Raw genomic sequence first — 22,101 nt, 5'->3', positions numbered from 1 at the left:
CTGACGCTTGGTTGAGATAGTCTCATATGTCAAGGATTGGTTGAGATAGTCTCATATGTCAAGGATTGGTTGAGATAGTCTCATATGTCAAGGATTGGTTGAGATAGTCTCATATGTCAAGGATTGGTTGAGTTAGTCTCATGTGTCAAGGATTGGTTGAGATAGTCTCATATGTCAAGGATTGGTTGAGATAGTCTCATATGTCAAGGATTGGTTGAGTTAGTCTCATGTGTCAAGGATTGGTTGAGATAGTCTCATATGTCAAGGATTGGTTGAGTTAGTCTCATGTGTCAGAGCTTGTATGATATCACAGAAGGCTTCTACTATAAAACTGATACCTCTATTTCACTGCCTCACCTTTTGGATACCAAAGACTGGTTGGTGCTGTAAAGTACTTGCAAAGTTCTATATATTGTATGAGTTGTATCATAAATCCTAAGGAAATTTAACAAGTTGAGCGGAGGTTAGGTAGCCAAGTGGTTCGATTACCCCACATTGGTACAATGAGTGAAGGCCATTCTGGGGTCCCTTCTGTGATATTGCTGGAATGTTGCTAAAAGTGGCATAAAACCACATTCGTTTAATATGTGAATGGTCTTGATACAGAAGTGATCAAGACTGGTGATAATGCCTAATGACATTTAAGGATGTAATAAACAGAATCTCACCCAAGTGTCTACTGATATCAAATGTATCAACACGAGTTGATAAAGTAACAAATATCCAAGGCTTGTAGAGAATATTTTTACCTTTATCTACGAGTGTTGATATAATTGATATCAGTAGACAGGAGGGTTAGATTCTATTTATCATCCAAAATCATTCTTTTTAGTTTTCCATGTACATCTCTGAACACAGCACTGGCATCAGATTTGCAGTGCAATGATGTCATAGCATTGTGACGTCATCAACTTCATGATCTCATAGCATGGTCAGGGCATTATGCAAAATCTACTGCCTCCTAGGAGATATCGTCTGATCTCACACAAGCCATATCTCCCATGGAACTCAGTTTTGGATGATAATTGTGTTATCGGCCTTAGAAAATGGCGAATTATTCCTCAAGTGAAGTGTCTTCATATATATTAGCTTTCTGAAAACTGTTGTCTAGGCCTTTATACTTTAACCGTCCTTTGGGCCAATGAGGGCTAGGGTAGATGTGAATCTGAAATGAAGATCAAAACCAGATCATGCCATCTACTGACCCATTGCTTGTACAATAACAGGCATTTATACCATTTTGTCTGATCATTGTAATGTCAACATTGTGTCCAGTGTTGATGCACCGTGGTTTTGTGGCTATTGACAATGATATACAAGTATTGATTGGTTTATTGATGTGCTTCTAGGTGAAGGAACTCAGTTCCAGCTATCAGAGAGTGCTATGTGCTGTTAGTGGAGATGAGTCCCCAGTTGACTGGAGGCGGTTACACTTAGCTGTATATAGTCTGTGATTAATTCTAGCATTGCTCTTGGGAACCCTTGTCTCTACAGCAACATATGGCTTCTGTTGGTCGTATTTATTTACCTGGATCAGTACTTGATTGGAACATTTAGAATGTGTCTATGTTTGTTATGATGCATATGGCATACTTTCCTTTTCGTTTTGATATGACAGATTGGGACACATATATGATATGAAATATGGCAAATACTGATTAACAGGATGAGTTTGATATTTCTCATGTTAAGAATTGTATTTATCAGAATGATTTACATTTCTCCTAATTCCTGTAAAATAAACTCAACTATTTTGTAAAACACTTCCAAAATATTATCATACAAGTGCAGCTGGTGCAGTATTGTTAACTGTGTACTGTGAATCCAAATGACTAGATACAATGAGCATTTAAGCTTTCTGTTCTGATTGTGAACTGTGGTATGCTTTTACAGCCCTTGCTTTATTTAAAATTAAGAATGGAATTATTTCCTTTCACAAAATATTTGGACTCACAATTTAGAAAGTGGATAATAAAACCTGTTACTGTGAGTCACCATGACTCCTATTTTTAAATGTGTTTCTAAAAGGCTTTTTAAAGTTGTTACTGTTTTCATTTCTGTGTGAAACAAACTAAACAGCCCAATAACATTTTTGGCATATTAATTTTCAGGGAAATAAAGCTACTTTGAATATTTTTAAAAAAATATTTGTAGAGGGTGTTGCAGAATAATTGTAACACAATGCTAAGGCTCTATATGAAGCAAGTCTTGATTTTTCAGTTTCTGAATCTCTGATCTCACTGGGGTTCCTTTTCAATTTAAATGGGCTTGTTTGTCAAAATTACATATATTCAGAGACTTTGCATTAGTAGGGCGTACAAATGATGAGCTACATATTGGTTTCAACATATGACAATGAATCACACTGAACAATATTCATTAAATTTCGAACGTATTGTCAAGGTGTATTTAATGTGGCATCACAGTATATATAAAAATTGAACAGATGAAACCATTTTTAACCCATGACTATAGTGAGTTATTATTCTGTCTGCGCAACAGTCGTGTACAACTTGTCCCAGGGTTCAGTGTGGTCACTTGTCTCGCCAAGTTTCCTGGCAATCTAATTTTGTCAGCCGTGTTTATGTCACCGATTGTCAAAGCTAGACGCAATACAAGAACCCATTATTTTCCATAAATGAAATACAAGAGGCATATTATGGGCAGAAATAGGACAATTTGGAACAAAGAATAGAAGACAAACACAAGTATATAAGACACTGAATATGGGTTGCGTGAATGGCTTCAGTTGCATCTCGAGTGGAAACCGCTTTGGCCCAGTCCCTCTTGCACCATTATTGGATGAGACAAACCAGTGGTTGATTGCATGAGCATGATCCACAGAAAATTCATTTTATGAATATGTGATTATGTTTTCGAAACCATCAGTGTCCTCTGCCACAAAGCAGGTCAGGGGACCATGCATTCAGCAGCATCCATCTTTTACGACTCTTGTTAACATCATATCTCATGAAATGTTGTACCCAGCGTCTTCAAATTTAGTGACAGCCTACCTTGGGAATTTCACAGGCAACATTTGATTTGGGTGACACTGACCTTATTTTCAAGACCACCAAAATATTTCAACCACTTTCCCAATTCTTGCTACGTGATATATCATGCACTGTTGTACCCAATATCATCAAATTCAGTGACAGCACTTTTCATATGAATATGTTTCCCTCTGAGTCGTATATATTAGCCCATGCAGTCTTCCACTTTCAGTAGTGTGCATTGATCTAGGATGGGCATATGAACAACATTCCTGTGGCACCAGCTGAGGTGTGACTGGAGTATGTATCTAGGTTAACAGTTTCATCAGTCCGTATGAATTAACATTGGGAAATTATCTTTTGATTCAAACATGATGAAAATTAATAATATTTTGTCTAAGTTGCTGAATGTTTAGGTATGAGAGGAGGAACAGGTTTTTTTAATGAACTGAGACTAATATAATGATTGTTGAGGTTGTGTTGTATGTACCGTGTGCTTATCAGCAGATTTGGTTAATACAGTGTGTGTTCTCTCTGATTATGTGTCCAGATATAGTGTGTTCATGATGTTGATCATTGGTAAGTCTTGTCTACTTCAGTAATTACATGCTGCTCTGAAAAGGCTTACAATTTAAACACAACTTTAATTTGCTTACCTTGTGTAAGGCTGTGTTCTGAGTGGAATGGTTGAGAAAAAAAAGAAATATTTAACAAGCAAATCTTCACTCTGTTTAGAACATTTTGTTTCTGCAAGAATTACAATTGATGATAGACGTCAGAAAATGTCATCATATTCAAAGTTCACATTGTTGCTCTGTTGATGATGAAAGGTTTTGGTACTGGAAAAGCTGCAGTTGATACACAAAGAAGAGAATCTAAGCCACATTTCGGTATACTTTTGGCACCAGAATATCCAGGTGTGAAATACTACACACATTTATATCTAAAATGAGAATTTTGTGGAAACAAATCCAATGGAATGATAATCTTTCCATTCTTACGTGTGAGTGGATTAAGAAACTTGTATTCGTGAAGTGAGACAGTAATGACTGACAGAAACTAAAGCACACAGAGTGTTCAGCTTTCCTAATGAGCTGGTGTCTGAGATGAGTTAAGTGCTTGTGCCCTCTGTTGGCATGTGTTTGGGAAGTGTACTTCCCTTGTGTACACAAGGGCACACTTACCTTTCACAGGGGCCACAGTATAATACTACTCAAACATACCTTGGTGTGTACACAGCTTCACACAGCATAAGTAAATGTAGGACAAAAAATTATGTTGTCATCATAAGAGTCTGCTGGCTGGGTAATCACTGTATTCCAGATGAGGGACTGTCTCAAACATTCATAGTCAATTAAATGCAGATTTCCCAGCCCAGCTGCTTGTGAATGTGATGAAGATTGATGATAGTATTTTACGGTATAGTGACAAGACAATTCACCACTCTGACATTAAAGTAACAGTATCCCATTTCAGTAAATCAGATTCTGTATACATGGGAAAGGATGTTTCAGCTCAAGGTAGGGTCACTGATCAAACTGTATTTACTGAGGTAGGAACAAGAAAACAAACAGGTGTTCTTAAGTATCTCACTACATGGTAATGGGCCCTCCCTGACTCAACTAACCAGTATATTACAGGAGTTCTTACTGGTCACGTCTAGGTTGACTTGTCAGTCAGAAACTTGAGATGATCCTTATATCATTATGCATATAAGTTTGTGAGATAGTGCTTTGCACAAGCACAAATTGTTTCCTCAGTGATAAGGAAGTTAAGTCATTAAAGCATATTTGTTTGGGTTTGGGTTTTATCCCTGTTATGAAGTCTACCTGCCTGATCATAGATCTGAGCATAATGCTTAAGTAGATTCTAATGTTATCACAGTATTACTAGACAGGGCTTTGTACTTGGGTGGTGGGGTAGCCTGGTGGTCAAAACATTCACTTGTCTTGTACATAGTACATGGGTACTATGTTTGAAGCCCATTTTTGGATGTCCCCGTTTCTACTGTGGTTATATTGCTTGAATATTATTTAAAGCAGCACAAGACCATACTTACTGAATGCTCTTGGGTGTATAATAAGAGTTGTAGAAGTGCTGATAGGGGTCTATGTTGTTTTATGCATATATTTTGTCATAAAAACACCTGTATCACAAATGGTATTCTTCATTCTGCCATTGTATGTATTTTGATTGGGTCAAGGTTAACCACTGTTGTGTCACCTGATTCTCATTGACTCATAAACAACAGGAAGTTTTTTGCTTCATGCGGGGTGCAATAGATTTATTGTCCCACTTAAAAATCAACTTCCAGGATGTCTTTTTCTCTCTGAATGTTGTATGTGAAGATGAACGTGGTAAGATATTTGTGTTTACCATGTTTGCTGTGATGGATTTTATGATATGTGTCACTGTTTCATGTCACATGTTATTCTCAATCTTAACGACTATCGTAATTGCAGTTTATGTATGAGTAAAATAATTCTGTTACTACCATTACGTGGCAGGAATCAACTGGGTTGATGATGGTAATTGATCAATATGGTTTTACTGCAGCACAGGGCAAAACTTTTTATTGTGGTGCAATGATAGCTTGCTCAGAGGAACTCTGTTGGGAGGAAGTCTTAGGATCTCTTGGTAGGAGGACCACTATGAATGGTTGATGGGAGGAAATTTCAGAATCTGTTGGTGTGAATAAGTGTCAGTGAAAGAAACTCTATGCCTGCTTCATGGGAGGATGTCTTACGATCTCTTGGCGGGAGAACCCTTATGACAACTTGGTAGGGGTAAATCCTATCTGTAGGTAGGAAGAAGTATTATAGTGTCTTGGCTGAAGGATCTCTGTGGCTGCTTATTGGAAATAGGTCTTAGGATCTCTAGGTGAAAGTAAGTCTCAGGATATCTTGGCAGAAGGAGCTCAGTGGCTGCTTATTGGGAAGTCTTAGCATATCGTGATGGGAAGAACTCTAGGACTGCTTGGTGGGAGGATCTACAAGCTGTTTGATGTCATGATCTCAGTGTTGGGATACCTTGAGGAATTATGGATGATGTACGTATGCTAGTGTAAGGCTTCTTGGCTAAGTAAACAGTTGACTGACACAAGTAATGGTTCATTTTGACATGTTTAATCAGTCTATGTAGGTATCCAGCATCAGTGAATCCATCGGGTGGGGGGGGGGGGGGGAATCATCTCTTTGACCTTTGATGCACCCAGAGAATTAACGATGTAGCTGATCAAAAGATGTTTTTTTAAAAATGTAACAAATTGTTTGTTGACATCTAAGTTTCGCACACTGAGCTGTGGAGAATGTCTTTGACATCACAGAATTACATTTGTGGTCATTAACATTGATTTAACCAGCCCAGATGACAAGTAGACTTGACAGCAACTGCTTAATGTCTCTGCTAGCCATTCAAGACAGATGTGGTCTGCATGGCCAGCAGTTTGATTGTGATATTAATTACAGCTCTTACCAAGTGACAGTGACCAGGTGCTTGCCTGCCTTAGGCAGTGGCTGTTACTGTCAGTTGGTATTCCAAGGAGATAATGGTAATTGAAGATGATGAAACATATCTTGATGATAGTGTTGGACAAACAGAATATATATGATTTTTGTCTGTATTGTCACTGTATAAACTTGTACATAGATTCTGCAATTTCTGAGATCAGTGAATAATTTCAAACTGTCTTTGGATGATTGATTTATATGAGAGTGACAACTTGATGTTGAGTTGACTTACACAAGTCTCTAAGGTGAAAATTAATAGTTGAAGTGATAATTTTGAAACAATAGTGTGGAGCAGACTGTGATCACTAGACTTGCTTATTTGAAAGATAGAATTACAAGATATCCATGGGCTCAGCATTTAGTACAGCCTTGGAGCAAGCTACGTGTTGAGATGGTGGGAACTTTATAGAAAACAATGTGGTTGGTTGAATAAGAAATTTGTTCCTCAAGACAGTTTCATGCAAAGGATGCAGATGAGCAGTGTTTTATTGTAAAGTTGTTGCAAAGGACAGTTTTGTTTATATTATGTGTACTGTCATAGCCTGTGTGTGATGGAGTACGTTGCCTGCAGTGTCACACGTCAGTACTCCTAGTATAGTGTTCTGGAATCTCAAGAATTTGACTGCCTTCATGAATTGAATGGCTTCTTTCTTAGCAGTTGAACTGTATCCTATTTAGCACTGTCATGACTGGATGAAATTGATGTTAATGCCTCTATCAACAAACACTGACACCAGTAAAACTTAACGCTTTTAACATTATCATGTATTAAAAGTCTTATATCGTATATCCTTATGTTCTTATCATGCGATTTTTGTCGTCAGAATCTCTTTTCTGTCATGTCATCAAAGTATAAATTATTTTTGCCTGTTCTTTTTAAAACTAATTATTCATTTACTCCCAAATCCAACTCTCTGGTTGCAGGACATTTTGATTAGATTTGCAGTTATCTCCCCTTTTGACAAGTGCCTCCATTAGTCTCTTGAAGGTTTATTGGATTATTTGTTGATGATGTGGATAAAACAAGTGTATTCTGACACATTTTGTGATCAGAATTTACAGCAGATATAGAACACTACCTTGAGTTACCTCCCCATTCCTTGTCGATGGGTCATGGTGTAAATCATTAGGTTGTTTGTTTCTGCCCTAGGTCATTGACCTAATATGTTGATGAGCTAGTGGCATTACCTTACTGCAAGGGACTTTCATTGGTATTTCTATGGAAACTAAGCTCTTTATATACCTTTTTGCATTTGCATGAGGCATAAATACCCATTGATGTCCAATGGTAAGATTGATCATGTCTTGATTTGATCTAGGAAGGGAGTGGGACTACCAAGGCTGAGACTTGCCAAGAGGATTGAGATAGTAGTTTCTTAAACATGAATTTATTAAATCTATTTTCTAGTTTTGTTCTGTATGTTATGCTTTTTTAGAATGATAGGAAGTGTTTTATTTGTAAGATTTGTAAGATCTATTAATCAAGTTAATCCACACCTAGCATAATTTCAATCTGAAACAGTATATCCTGTCTGTAGTGTTGAACTAATCATTCTGTTGATGACTTGTGCAGTTTCTCCCATAACTTGCACTTTTCAAATGTGAAAATGTTTGTGGCTTTTATTTTATTGATATAACGATATTGTTTTACTAATCATGTACAGTTCATCACATAGCTAGCTGTTTCTAAATGTGAACCAGAATACCACTTCTCAGTGCTGAATTATCAATACCATTACATGATTTATATACATGAAAAGTATTGTCTTAACTGTTGTTACCATGGTAAGATGAAGGAATTAATAATAGATGCATAAAGTCATAAGATCCATAACTGATATACAATCATAAGTATCGTAGCAACAAAACGACCTGCACAACAATGAACTGTCTAAGCTTATGGCGTTTTAAGTTTAACCAATGAGCACTGAGGTTTCAACACCAGGACTAATTGTTACAGCAACATCCTATTCATTCATGGAATGTGATGGGGTAGCTTAATGGTTTAAGCGTTTGCATGTCACATGGGAAACCTGGGTTCAGTTCCCCACATGGGTACAATGTGTTAAGCCCATTTCTGGTGTCACCTGCTGTGATATTGCTGGAATATTGCTAAAAGCGGCATAAAACCATACTTACTCACTTGTGAAATATTATTGGCAGGACTGTTCATGAGCAAAAAGAAAAACCATACATGCCCATGATTGATATGTTTAGTGAGATGATATATATGTAGTCATTGGATCATCAGTTTTGAGGAAATGCAACTGGATACAAATCTGCTTCAAGCAACTGAGGATTTGGGATGTTTGTATCTTGCTAATGCTCATAACCAATCTTGGTGCTTAATGTACAGTTGTCATCAGAACTGGATCAAAATGATTTTTAAGTTAAATGCAATATTTTCCTGCCATGTCTTTTTTTGTAGGCAAATTATGACATTTACTAGAGACTATAATGTATAATATAACATAATATCATGACTTTTACAATTCACAAAAGATTCTTCTGTTAATCAACCAGTAAACAGTATAGTGGCACACTTCTGCATTCTGTCAAACAACATGCACCGCCATAAGCTATGCCAGATTTCTAACAAATAATTACAGATCATGCAGTGTATCCTACCTTATATTAAAAGTTCCTTTAGGAAGAGACAATCTGTTGGCACACAGGACCTCTCTGTATCTCAGACAATTACACTGTGTAAGTATGGCGAAGTATAACACTGGTATAGGATAGGAGGCCAGATAATACGATGTCACTTGATCCTCTGCCTGCCCTGCCCCCTTGACATGGAGAGGCTGGACTCTCTGGGAATGTGTGGAATGATCCAGGCTAATAAATAAACAACCAGGTGGATGTTTGGGGGGCACCTGTTTAGAAACAATGAGCATTCTGGGTGATAGTTTGTTGATTAAATAGTTGAAGCTAGGCAGTTTGTTCACTTGTAACTGAAGTTGACTTTGTGCTTTTTGTGAACCTTTAGGTCCCCTAGTTGATTAGTTATTCATACCATACTTTATGTATCCCTAACTTACAAATGCATACTCTGTGTGTCTTTGTGTGGATATTTGCCTACAATAAGCTGTTTGTGCATATTTTAGTGTTTGTTTTTCTTTTCTTTTTTGTGTTAAAAAACAAAGTGTGAAATGTGTACCTGTATATGTGAAGAAAGCCATTAGCTTTTATGGGTGATTTATGCTTAGGTAAGAATTCATCTGTCAATCAACTCTTGAGCATGACAAACAAACTAACTATTTTAAAAGAGGCATTCAGGTCCATGCATGACTGAGCAACTGTAGAAGCATATTGTTCATATGACTTGATCAGCTCAGCACACAAGAACAATGGCTTCTGTTGCTGTTGCAATGCATGTGTCCAGGGGCACCTGCCATGTCACGCACAGTGTGTCACCATGTGTGTGCATAGTTCTGCCAAGCCTATTGTAGCCCGGGGGATGGTGAGGCCAGATCTTTTGAAGGACCATGGTGGAAAGTAATTGACTGATTTAGCCTGTTTGGCCATAGGCTCGAGACTGATTGACTCGTTATTAGTTTGTACCTTGTCGTCCTAGACTGACCACTTGATGCTGCAGGTTTTGAGAGAGAAACCCTGGGTGTCTAAGCAAGCATCATGTTTCTGGGCCAGGTTTCAGTTACAAGCTGATTATAATGTTTTGCACTCTATTATATGCACATTTGTTTGTGAGGAGGCAACTGTGTGTATTTAAAAGGATGTTGGAGGATGTTTAGGAGAAAAACTTTGTATCTTCTTTGTGAGAAAATTGCTGGACTGAAAGTAAGAAGTCGTTTGTTTTCCCCGTGGGTTCATATTTGATTACCTTCAAGCTGCACAAACTGGACTTGTCAAGTGAAGTGGATGCCCCATTTCCCCCAATTTGGACCAGTCTATGTTTATTGTTTTGCAACTGTTTCAGACCAGTGGATTAGTTCATTTTGACTTGAGGGTGCACAGGTAACCTGTTTCTTGAGTGGACATAGGTATAGGGGCAGGTCAACTGTGGTGAGTTGGAGGGTTGAGTGGTACATACTGTGGCTTGTGTCATCCATAGTAGCCCGTCTTTGTAGCCCTCCCTCGAGGCAGAGAGAGCTAGCCACAAGAGGGCAGCAGGGGACATCTGGGCATTGTCCTACACCCCCAAATTGTTTGTTCAAACTTCATCATCAGCCAGCAGCCATACTTGTTTGGAACTAACAGCGTCTCTGGACATAATTAGCGCACAAGAAGTGGACAACATATTGGATTTAACTACGTATATTCTTTGGACTTGTTTCTGAACCTTATTTGTGAGATAGCTGGATCCTTGGAGTTAGAATGGAGAGAAAGAGGTAGGTGATCTTGTGTAAAGAATTGTAGTGGTTGTCCTTTTTATAAACACTGTCCGAGATGGATCATAGCACAGGAATGTTAGTTACGTAACATTGATCTGCAGGTTCAGGCAATGGGAATCTGTCATTGATCGCATCTGTCGACTTGGGATATATATTAAGTTTTTTCTTTGAAAACAAGGGCACCAGCTTCTACACATTGATAAATCTGAAAATACATAGGGAAAGTTAATTAAGTTTGGCAGTTTTTCCAAGTAACTTCAAAGTAACTGTTACCATGGTTACTGTACCAGTTACATATTAAAAGTGTTGGTTCATCATGACGTAGTACTGTGTCATATTTTTTGTTTAAAGTAGGGCCAACATAATGCAGTATAGGAAAATAGGATACATATCAGGTGAATAGACTAATGAATACTTTAAGTTTGATAGATTAAATATGTATTTCCTCAAGTGGAAACTTTTCAGTTATATACTTTTATAAGGTAAAAATTCGAGGCATTTGGACAGTGATGAGCATAGCCTAATTATGGCACTGTAAGGGGCCTTGACATAGTGACAGTGGTTTTGTTACTGTATGGTTTGTATATATTCATATGTCACTCAATGAAAAATATCATACTACTTGCAGTGAATAACACACTTTTAAAAATATTCATAAATATTTAACTCTATTGATCACAAACAGATGTAGTTTGAAGCACCTAGTATGAGTAAGTTATCAGTAATTTTGTTGTTAAAAGGCAAGAGTGTGTCCTGATGCCATTTCTTTATAACTGTGTCCATGATGAGGCATGTATCATTAATGTGTTATTTTCACCTGTAGCCTGTCACAACAGACTGTCAGCTCTGAAGTACAGAAAAGCCAGGACTGTCACTGAAATGTCAGTATATTGACATATTGATAATTTCTTCTCCACACATACTGTGTTGATGATATCATTCTCCTGCAAATTGATTGCCCAGCTTTGTTGAGGTGACAGTATGGTATAATGATGATTTCAATAAGTGTTTGTGAGGACATGTAGATAAAATATGATTGTCATGGTTAGGTTAATTAAAAGCCAAGGGCGTGGAGTTGAATTTCTAATCCGAAGTTAGTTTTCTATGTAGTGATATTTATTGATCTGTATGTCACAGCGTTATTCACTGGGCAGTACTTAATCTATCAAGAGGAGATCCTGTTTTATGAAGTGGTCCTAAGACAGCCATGAGATGGCTTCTATTAAGGTCAAGTCTCAGGTTAGTGTAGACTAACATATGGTCCATGAAATCTTTCACAGCACAATACATTTCTGTCTCATGAAGATTTGTTTACAGTCGTAATTTTGTTTAGAGCAGGCTGAATACTAGGTATAGTCCGCAGAGTTGAAATGAGTAGGTTCAGATTGTGAAATCAAGAATATTTTTCAGTTATTTGGAGTTTACACCATGGAAAGAAATGGGTGGAAAGAAAATATTTAGCAATAATGATGACTGACCAATCTTGAAAATCTAGTGGTCAACCCAAATCAGTGCTCTAATAGTAAGAATCTGAACAATACTCTTTAGTCTGTGATCATGTGAGGTGCCTAAGATGACTAATGTGGTAGGTTGTGACTGATGCCACACTGATACATATTTGTGCCAGTATTCTCAGTGTGTGGATGGAAAATGCAGTTTGTGAATTTGTACTGAAATTGACAATTTCTGAGTTTGATACTCATCTTAGGATATATCCTAACTTGATACTTGTGTTAATATTAGATCATGATCTATTGACATGTTGGTGGATAGTATTGGACTGAACAGTGAGATTCAATTTCCAACAGTGATTCCTTTCCTGGAAAAGCTTTTGACATCATTGCTTAAGTGATACAAGAGGAACTAGCATCAATTAGTGTTATCAGTGAGAGATTATGTCTTAGTCATCTACCACAGGGAGGGAGTGGGCACATGATACTTCAGTGATCAGTTTCATTGTTACATTGGATCAGATGAAGGTGCTTGGGGGTTGTAAGGCTAATGTTTAGTCTTTGAATATATATAATTTTGGTAGTAACAAACAAACCCATATAAATGAAAAAGAGCCCCAGAGAGGCCAGAGATTCTGAACTTGAGGAAATCTAGACTTGCTTTAATCAAAGCATTAGAATTGCAGAGAGGGCTTGGCAGTAGGGAAAATAATGTGGTTTGGGAACTGTCTGAGGCTCAGATATTTGTTGAATGCCATGTACTTGCCAGAAACTTGGAATCCTTTTTTAGGGTCAATATCCAACTCTCTCCCTAAAGACTTTATGTTAAGACACATGATTATAGTGACAGGGTATGGTTGTGCACCACTTTTAGCGATATTTTAGCAATGTCAAGCCAGGGGACACCAGAAATGGGTTTCACTCATACCCTTATGGGGAATGAAACCCATCTTCAGTGTAATGATCAAACACTTTAGCTACTACAAGGCTACCCCTCCAGCCCACATACGTATATATGTAATGATTACACAATGCCATTTAGAAAGTGGTCAAATGCAACCAATGTCATATATAAGATTTCACTTTCTTAGTAAAGTACAAATTCTAGTACTTTTGGGACTCAACTGAAAAAGTACTAGAATTTGTACTTTACTAAGAAAGTGAAATCCCAAATGTGACATAGGTTATGTATATAATTCTCCCTTACTAGTAACACATTTTCATACACCTTAGCCTGTGTGGCCAGTGAATAAGGCAAATGCGACGAATATCTTAATAGCAGCTCCTTAGAGAGACTGTCAGGTGGCATCCTAATTTTTTATTACTTTGCTAGGCGAAGAAATGACGAGTAACATTCTTATAGAGGATTCTGGAATGAAATGGACTTGCTATATAGCTACAACTCTCAATATGACATTACTTAATCACCTGTCATGATTTATGTATATTGTACTTCAACTAGTAGTAGTTTGACTAGTATTACTGCGATAAGCACTCCAGGAATAGAAGTGCAATAAATCAAGGTGTGTTTTGCCTTTCCTACTCATTGTGTTGAAAGCATGTCAGCATTTGTTCCAGCAGTTAAGACCCAGAATGATAAACTTTAAGTAGATGAATAAAAAATCCATGATATATGGCCCTTTACAAATCAGGATTCATATTGACATGCCTCACTGGGTACAAAGTACATATTTTTAACTTTCTTAACAAAAGAAAGACCCTAAATATTGGTAGATGTGGGCATGAAAGGCTGCCTACATTCTATAAATCAGCACTCAGTGACCTTCACTGGTATTTTTTGTTAGCTTCAAGACAGGTGATTGAACAAGTTGTTGGTACTTTTTACTCATTAGAAATGCACAGGTATTGTGTAGTCATTCTTGGTTGAATAGGTCTTCAACGACTCATGCTTGCCATAAATGCAACTATGGTTGTTGTAAGAGGCAAATTACAGGATCAGATGGTCAGGCTTGCTGACTTAGTTAACACGTCACTGGTTTCCATTTGCACAGCTCCATACTTATGCTGTGGAGCACTGAATTGTCTGGTCCATACTTGAGTAGTTACAGGTAAGGGTTCAGTGTCAAGACATTGCATCATTATGGGGAATGAATCTGAACCTTGTGTTACATTTGAGTCTATTAATTTAACAATGGCCAGAGGCTTAGTATTTTGTTTGTTGTCTGTCTATATTTTCTTTTTATCTTTTCTGATCAAAACATTACTGAACTGAACAGCAGAATTTTGGGAAATGTATGCGAACAAAAATATGTTGCTCATTACAACATAAGCTTCACCCATTTTCACTTTGAAAGTTTAGTGGGGTCGTGGAGTAACCTAGTGGTTAAAGGGTTTGCTTGTGATGCTGACACATTGAGGATCCAGGTTTGATTCCCCACATGGCTTCAAAGTGTGAAGCCCATTTCTGATGTCTGCTTCTTTCTCCCCTCCAACCCCTGCTGAAAGCAGTGTAAAAATTAATCTCACTCACTTTGAATTTTAGATAAAGTCTGATATTTTTGTTGGTGATGGTGAATGATATGGAATTTTGTGCACCCTAAACACTGACAGATTTGAATCAAGGTATTCTGGGCATAGGAAAGTTTGTCCACAAAATGTGAATGAACGTTATTAACTCCAGCCTTGATAGATATGCTGGAAGTCTCATGGTGACAGATAATACATCTTGCTCTTTCTTAATAACGAACTTGACCTGAATGTGTCTGGAAAATTGGAAATGGTTGTGTACTGCACTGTATTATTTACAAGGTTCCTGGAATGTATCAAAGAAACATCCTGGTGGGAGGATTAAATAATTCATAAGCAGCATTGATGGTATTGTATTGTGTTAACACATCGTAGACTAACGCTTAGTCTGGGAAAAGACTTTTTCAAATTTTCCCTTTTTGCATTTTTCAGAGAACCTTTTCTCACTTCCCGTTATATTTTGTAGGCTTTGTTTTACTTTGCCCGTTACTAGTTTTAATGAAAAATTGTTCTGAAAAATAATATTTCCAAGGTTGTGACACATGGCTTGGTGAATGTTTTCCTTGTCAGAATGGGCGCTATAGGCTCGTATGCTTCTTGTGAGAGCCATCAGCAGTTCATCATAACACTGGTATTTAGTAAAGTTTTTCCATATGCCATTTCGTTGGGGTTGACTATTGAGGGGAAACAACTATACTCTGATAGCAATAGGCAACTGCAACATGGTTTTGCAATAGGTTTTTACTCCATGCATTGTCTCATTTGAATTCATGTAATTTATGTGACATAAAAACAAGCTGAAGTAATTTCAGCCTGTTTTACTAACTAACCAAAAAAATTGAAACCCAGATCAACTTTAAGAGGTAGCAGGAGTGGAAAACTCTCAGTCTGTGTGAACGAATTTGGTACTTCTTGTTTTTTCATGCTGTGCATTTATCAACAGAAGTCAATTACTAATCTATTGGTAGTCAGTCATTATATCGATGCATTGATAGCATTTTTTTCTACCATAGATTAATTGCTATCAGAGACTCAGCAGTTGCAGTCCATCGACAGTTTGATTCATCATGACAGCCCTAATAATCATAGCTACACTGACCACCAGTAGATTAGACTGGAGTTAACACTACACAGATAATATCCCACATAACACAATCTTCAGTGTTTGATTGTATAGCAGTTGATAAATGCCTGTAAGAGGGAGGTCCGATGGGTGGCTCTGCTGGATAATGTTAATGCCACACAATCTTGTATGGTTGAGGAAGACTTTTGTAGTGCTTGGTCCTGAGAAAGAGCCACAAAGGCATCCTGTGTTGTAAAGGATGTCTGAGAAAGATCAATGTTGTCACAATGTTAAGTGCCATAGGTCAGTATTACGATTCCTTTTACCTGTGAAGATCGAGGTTGGAACTGGTTTTCACTAATCGATGCTTGTTGTAAGAGGCAACTAACAGGATCGGGTGGTCACTCTCACTGACTTGGTAGACACAAGTCATCGTAACCCAATTGCGTAGATTGAATCTTATGCAGTTAATCACTGGATTGTCTGGTGTCGACGTCATTATTTACAGACTGCCATCGTATAGTTGTACTGCTGATGAGTGTGGGGTTAAACCTACCATCCAACCAAGTTTGTTCCAGGTCATATAAAGCAATTTCCAGTTGGCTTTCTGCGTATAAAATGTCATGAACAAATAATAATTATCAGTTATGCTCCTGAAAGAAAGCATGACAAAAGCCATTGTATCCCAGTTGTGTAGTATTATGCTCATGCTGTTTATCACTGGATTTCTGGTCTAGATTCGAATATTTACAAAACACCACAAATTCCTGGAATATTGCTAAGTGCGGCTTTAAAGAACAAAGCCACCACCAACCAACAACTATTCCTGTATATGGATCTTCTGTGACAATGCTATCTGTTGCTCTTAAAACTGGTTGTCCATAACAATATTTCACCACTCATTCCAAATTTTTACTATGTCCGGACAATCAGGTTAATGTTTGTTTCCAAATCTTAAGGATAGCTCTCTCGATTGTTTATTGGCTGCCAGTATAGATCTGGAATAGGGTGAGTGGTATAATTCAACATTGACTTCTTTCTCTCAGAAGCTGACAAGTGCCAGAGGAACAGGAGTATCTCATCCTGTGGACAGTTGATGATAATGTTTCTGTTACTTGGAATCTGATTAAGGAGACCTGGCTTGATGATATTGGAATTGGACAAACTATTGTCCCGAAATCAGCAAGCCTGGTAGGAGAATGTCTGAGCAAGTAGTCAACAGCTTGGGTGCCCATTGATCTCACTTCATTAGACCAGTAGAACACCATCTTCAGTAATGACATATTTAACCTTTCAGCCATTATCAGTTGAAATGGTTTGTGCACTTTCATCATTATCGGTTCTCTTTTCCGGTTGGGTATCATCCTGTTAGATGGTAAATGTAAGACTGTTGTACTCTATGAAATTCTAGTGAGAAGAAAGCTGTTAAGATATATAATCAGAACACTGGCAGAGGTGCCTAAAAGTAGAGTTCATGACCTTGTGTAAATATGTTGATCCACAACTACAGATTCCTGAACTCTTTAAGTTTATTCCTTCCTTCTTTTGATGAATGTGTTTCCAGGAAAGTAGAAAAGGACACTGGAGGAACCACTGCCACAACAGATTCATCACCTGTTCCCAACTCATATACTATAGTCTGACCAATGTTCACGACCCTATCTCTCCTCCCCCACTCTCTGTGTACCTCCCCAAATCTTGTCAACTGCTTTGTCCTCTTTCAAGTTTCAGCATTGGAATCCTCTAGGCCCCTTTGACATGAATGACCCATGTCTGACCCAGGCATACCTGGCTGGTAGTCACAAAGCTAAATATTTACCCCCAAATGTCCATTTAACTAGTTCCACAGTGTAAGAGTGTGAAATATCAGTCTGATGTTAGTGTTTGTATTGCTCTTGTCAAGTCCTGGTAAACTAGAGATGATCAATGATACATGTTGACTTGCCTGACACTTGGACACTTGGCTGACACTTGGACACTTACCTGACACAAGGACACTTACCTGACACAAGGACACTTACCTGACACAAGGACACTTACCTGACACTTGGACACTTACCTGACACAAGGACACTTACCTAATAAATTGAGACTTACCTGACACATGGATACTCAGCTGGTAAATGGAGACATAACCTGACTCCTGGACACTTACCGAATTACGGAGACTTACCTGACAGATGAACACTTACATGTCACATATAGACTCAGCTGACAAACAGACACACCTGATACTTACCTTCCTCAACATATGGACACTTACCTGACAAGTGAATACTTACCTGATGCATGAAGACCTAGTGGACATACATGGACACACCTGATACTTACCTGACCAGTTTTAGATTTGGGTGAAATTTTGAGTGGGTCCAAATTGATGAAAATAATGTTTCTGGACCCCCGTCCAATGTTAAATAGGTGGGCAGGTGTATAGTAGAGGGGGGCCCTCGCTGAATTTGATGAGTCAAAACACTCCAAAACCCTCTCTTGAGCCAACACTGCCTTGACACATGGACACTTACCTGACAAGTGAATACTTACCTGACACATGAACACTTACCTGACAAGTGAATACTTACCTGACACATGGAGACTAAGCTGGTAAATGGAGACATACCTGACTCCTGGACATTTACTGAATTATGGAGACTTACCTGACAGATGGACACTTACCTGACACATATAGACTTAGCTGACAAACATAGACACACCTGATACTTACCTGACACATGGACACTTGCTTACCTGACAAGTGAATACTTACCTGACACATGAAGACTAAGCTGGTAAATGGAGACATACCTGACTCCTGGACATTTACTGAATTATGGAGACTTACCTGACAGATGGACACTTACCTGACACATATAGACTTAGCTGACAAACATAGACACACCTGATACTTACCTGACACATGGACACTTGCTTACCTGACAAGTGAATACTTACCTGACACATGAAGACTAAGCAGACAAACATGGACACAACTGATACTTACCTGACACATGGAGACTAAGCTGACAAGTGAATACTTACCTGACACATGGAGACTAAGGTGACAAATCTAGACATACCTGATACTTGCCTGACACGTGGTGTCTTAGTTTGCAAGGGAACACTTGTCTGAATAATGGAAACTTTGCCGACAAATGTAGACATGCCTAATACTTTCCTGACACATTGACACTTATCTGACACATGGTCATGTACTTACCTTACACATGGAAACGTACCTGACACATGGACACTAAGCTGGTAAATGGAGACATGTGTGATAGATGTAGTTCTCTTGTGTGCATTGAAAATTTTGTTAGTAATATTTATGTTGCATTTGAAATATGTTGGATTATGTCATTGCGTCTTTTCAAACATTACTGAAATCAAGTTAAATTTCACAAAAACGTTTTATGTAAACAAACAACATTTTGTGCCCAAATAGCTGATGGTAACATCACTATTTTAACGTAAGAAGGTCATGGAAATAAATAAAAGAACACATGAAAGTACAGGTGTTCCTTGATGCCTTTCCAGATTTTCAACAACAGAGCTATGCAAAGCATGTGAAAAAACAAAACTGGGAAAGAATATGGGAACACTTGTACTTTCACATGTTCCCTTATTTGTTTCTGTGAGTATATACTCACACAACTGACATTTAGTTTGTGAATGAATATCAAATGGCTGTTCTAAGTGATGGTTGGGAGGACTGGGAGAGGTCCTGTGTAAGGAATCTGACAGAGCATTGATAATATCCCATCTAACCCAGACTTGATTATGGTATTGTGCAGCAGTTGATAAATGTGAGAGGGAGGTCCAAAACCACTTGTGGCTCTGATGGATAATGCTAATGCCACACAATCTTGTATAATCTAGGAGGACCTTTGTTGTGTTTGGTCTCCAGGAAAGATGTTTCCACGATGTGTCATTTGGCACTTATGGAATTATTCAAGTTTCATGTGATATACACCATCTAATGGTAATCTGGGACTTGTTTTATAGCACAATATCATTGCAGTGTATGTGATAACAATCATAAAGCATGTATTTGTTAGTCATTAGGAAAGTGTTTTTCTGTAATCAGAGCCTTTCATGAATAACTAATGATTAATTGGTAGGACATGCTTAGCTGTCAATTTTGTAGCATTATTTTATGTTTGTGTAACACTTGCAAAATCATGTTAGCGACATTGTAGAAAGATAAAATTTGAAAATGGAATGTCAAACAGTGAGAGGTCATGTTAAACCTTCTTTCCTTATCTTGACACTATGATAGCGCTTAGCTCATAGTTACAGACCACTTTGTGCATGTGCGGAATCGTTTATCAATCTACTGGTGTTGGTGATGTCATCATTGTTCAGTGGTATAGCTTGAGTTGATGTGTTAGTAACCTTTACTGGATTGGTGATACAGACCATATTAGGTACCATAATTTGCTTTGTGGAGTTACGGCCCTTTGACACACATGGAATCTGAGATCGGTTTGGATCCTTGTTCACGTGATTATTTTCAGGATTTTCAAGTTCATACTGTTACTCTTGGAGGAATGGTTGGTGAGTCACACTTAAAATGTGGCTTTGATTTTCCCACATTGGGTACATTATGTGAAGCTCATTCCTGATGTCTCCTACCGTGATATTGCTGGAATATTGCTAAAAGCAGCGTTAAACCATACTCAGTCACTTACTTTTGGATGGCACTTGAATTTCAAATGTCATAACACCTTCACTTTGGGCTCTCCTCTCACGTTTATCGTGCAGTGATGTAGCTGGAATACTCTATAGAGACAGATTTACCACTTATTCACTTCCCAACATCGATCATTATTGAGTTGGACATATGTATTGACTATTAGAACCATATTTCACCGTTAGTCGAGCCCCCAATGCGCATGTTTTCGGTGATTACAGTGTTATTGACAAACATTAATGGCTCTAACTGACATATCTAGTTCACCCCCAAGTGTGTGGCCATTGTGCTGTAGCAGTGATGGTGAGATACTCCAACTAGAGCCAGACTTGATATTTTCTCGTTTCACTGTGATAGATTTCAATTACCAATACAATCATCTCTATCTGAGTTGGAAGACTAAATCAGTAGATCATCTCTTTACCATGTTAGTTGCACATGTTAGGACTGCACTCTATTACCAGTATATGGCATTAGACTTTCAAACAAAACATATTGCAGGAGTTTCTTTGAGAACTGATATATACTGATTAAAAGAAGTTTTGTGATTATTTGGAAATTTTGTTAAAAACTACATAAGATTACATTAGAAACGGATGTTTCACTTTGTAACTAATTGAGAGAATGGCATGCTTCACAAACTATATATTTTATCCTAAAGGAAAAAAGATTCTTAACTTGGTTTAAATTTAAACGTTTTATTATTGGTAGTGTTTAATTTTGTCAAATTTTGAGGCATATTGCTTTCAACACCTTAGTGTCTCACAGTCCCTGAACCACACATCTTCCCAACTGCTAAGCTGTCTCTGCAATGCTGAAGCCTTAAATGAAGCAAGTCTGGATGTCCTCAGGTTTCCTCTGAACCTCTGGTCTCCTTACAGCTCCTTTTTAATTTAAATAGGTTTATTTGTTACTACCAAAATTATATATTCAGAGACTAAGCATTAGTTTATACATAAGGTATAAGTTACTTCCTCAAAGCCGTAACATCAGTGAGCTTGAACCTATTTAAATTCTAGACCTGATTCATTTAAAACTATGGTGCTACTCTTTGGCAGAAAGGATAAGAAATGGTTCAGGGAATGTGAGACAATGTGAATATGTCGGCTCTGACACTTCAGCTTTTAGGAATTTGGCCTGTCTGTGAGTGAGTTGCTTCTAGTTGTCATAGCTATATTCTTGTTATATCTTGATGGCCTGTAAATATTTGAGTTGGATTTCGCAAACTCAAGGAGCAGAAATTAGAGAAGTGCTCAGATTTGATTCCTTATGGATACATCCTTGCTTTCATAGACTTGAATCAACACATATTATGGTCGTGATATCATAGACGTCTGCAGTTGTTCTTCATCCTCAGTTCACTATTCATTATTCATCGTGATATTAAACTGATGATGGCCAGCAGGAATCTCAAGGCAGGCTGTTCCTCCTGCCAATATCATGACTGATGCACATTCTGATTGTTCCAAACATTGACAGGCATGACCTTGACCTTGTGAAGCTTGAAACTTCAGATGTTGTCACTGTGTGTTTTTAGGGCTCATATATCATGTAAA

The 22,101-nt window shown here is 37.9% G+C and overlaps 1 protein-coding gene across 5 annotated transcripts in view; it reads left to right on the top strand.

Annotated features, from left to right (window-relative positions):
- The window catches only part of LOC137295107 (protein numb-like), a 93,473-nt gene that overhangs the window by 10,379 nt on the left and 60,993 nt on the right, over window positions 1–22,101 (top strand). Inside the window, exon 1 of one of the 5 annotated variants that reach the window (XM_067826407.1) lies at window positions 10,678–10,854. The exons of the other annotated variants lie outside the window; for them this stretch is intronic. Coding sequence (XP_067682508.1) covers window positions 10,841–10,854 — 14 coding nt within the window. The 5' untranslated portion in view covers window positions 10,678–10,840. Of the gene's footprint in view, window positions 1–10,677; window positions 10,855–22,101 lie in introns of those variants that run through there. 5 annotated transcript variants of the gene reach the window in all.

This window comes from Haliotis asinina, chromosome 8, assembly GCF_037392515.1.
Source record: "Haliotis asinina isolate JCU_RB_2024 chromosome 8, JCU_Hal_asi_v2, whole genome shotgun sequence".
Classification (NCBI taxonomy): domain Eukaryota; kingdom Metazoa; phylum Mollusca; class Gastropoda; order Lepetellida; family Haliotidae; genus Haliotis; species Haliotis asinina.
The sequence above is the reverse complement of the archived record's forward strand: the minus strand, read 5'-3'. Positions and strand labels throughout refer to the sequence as shown.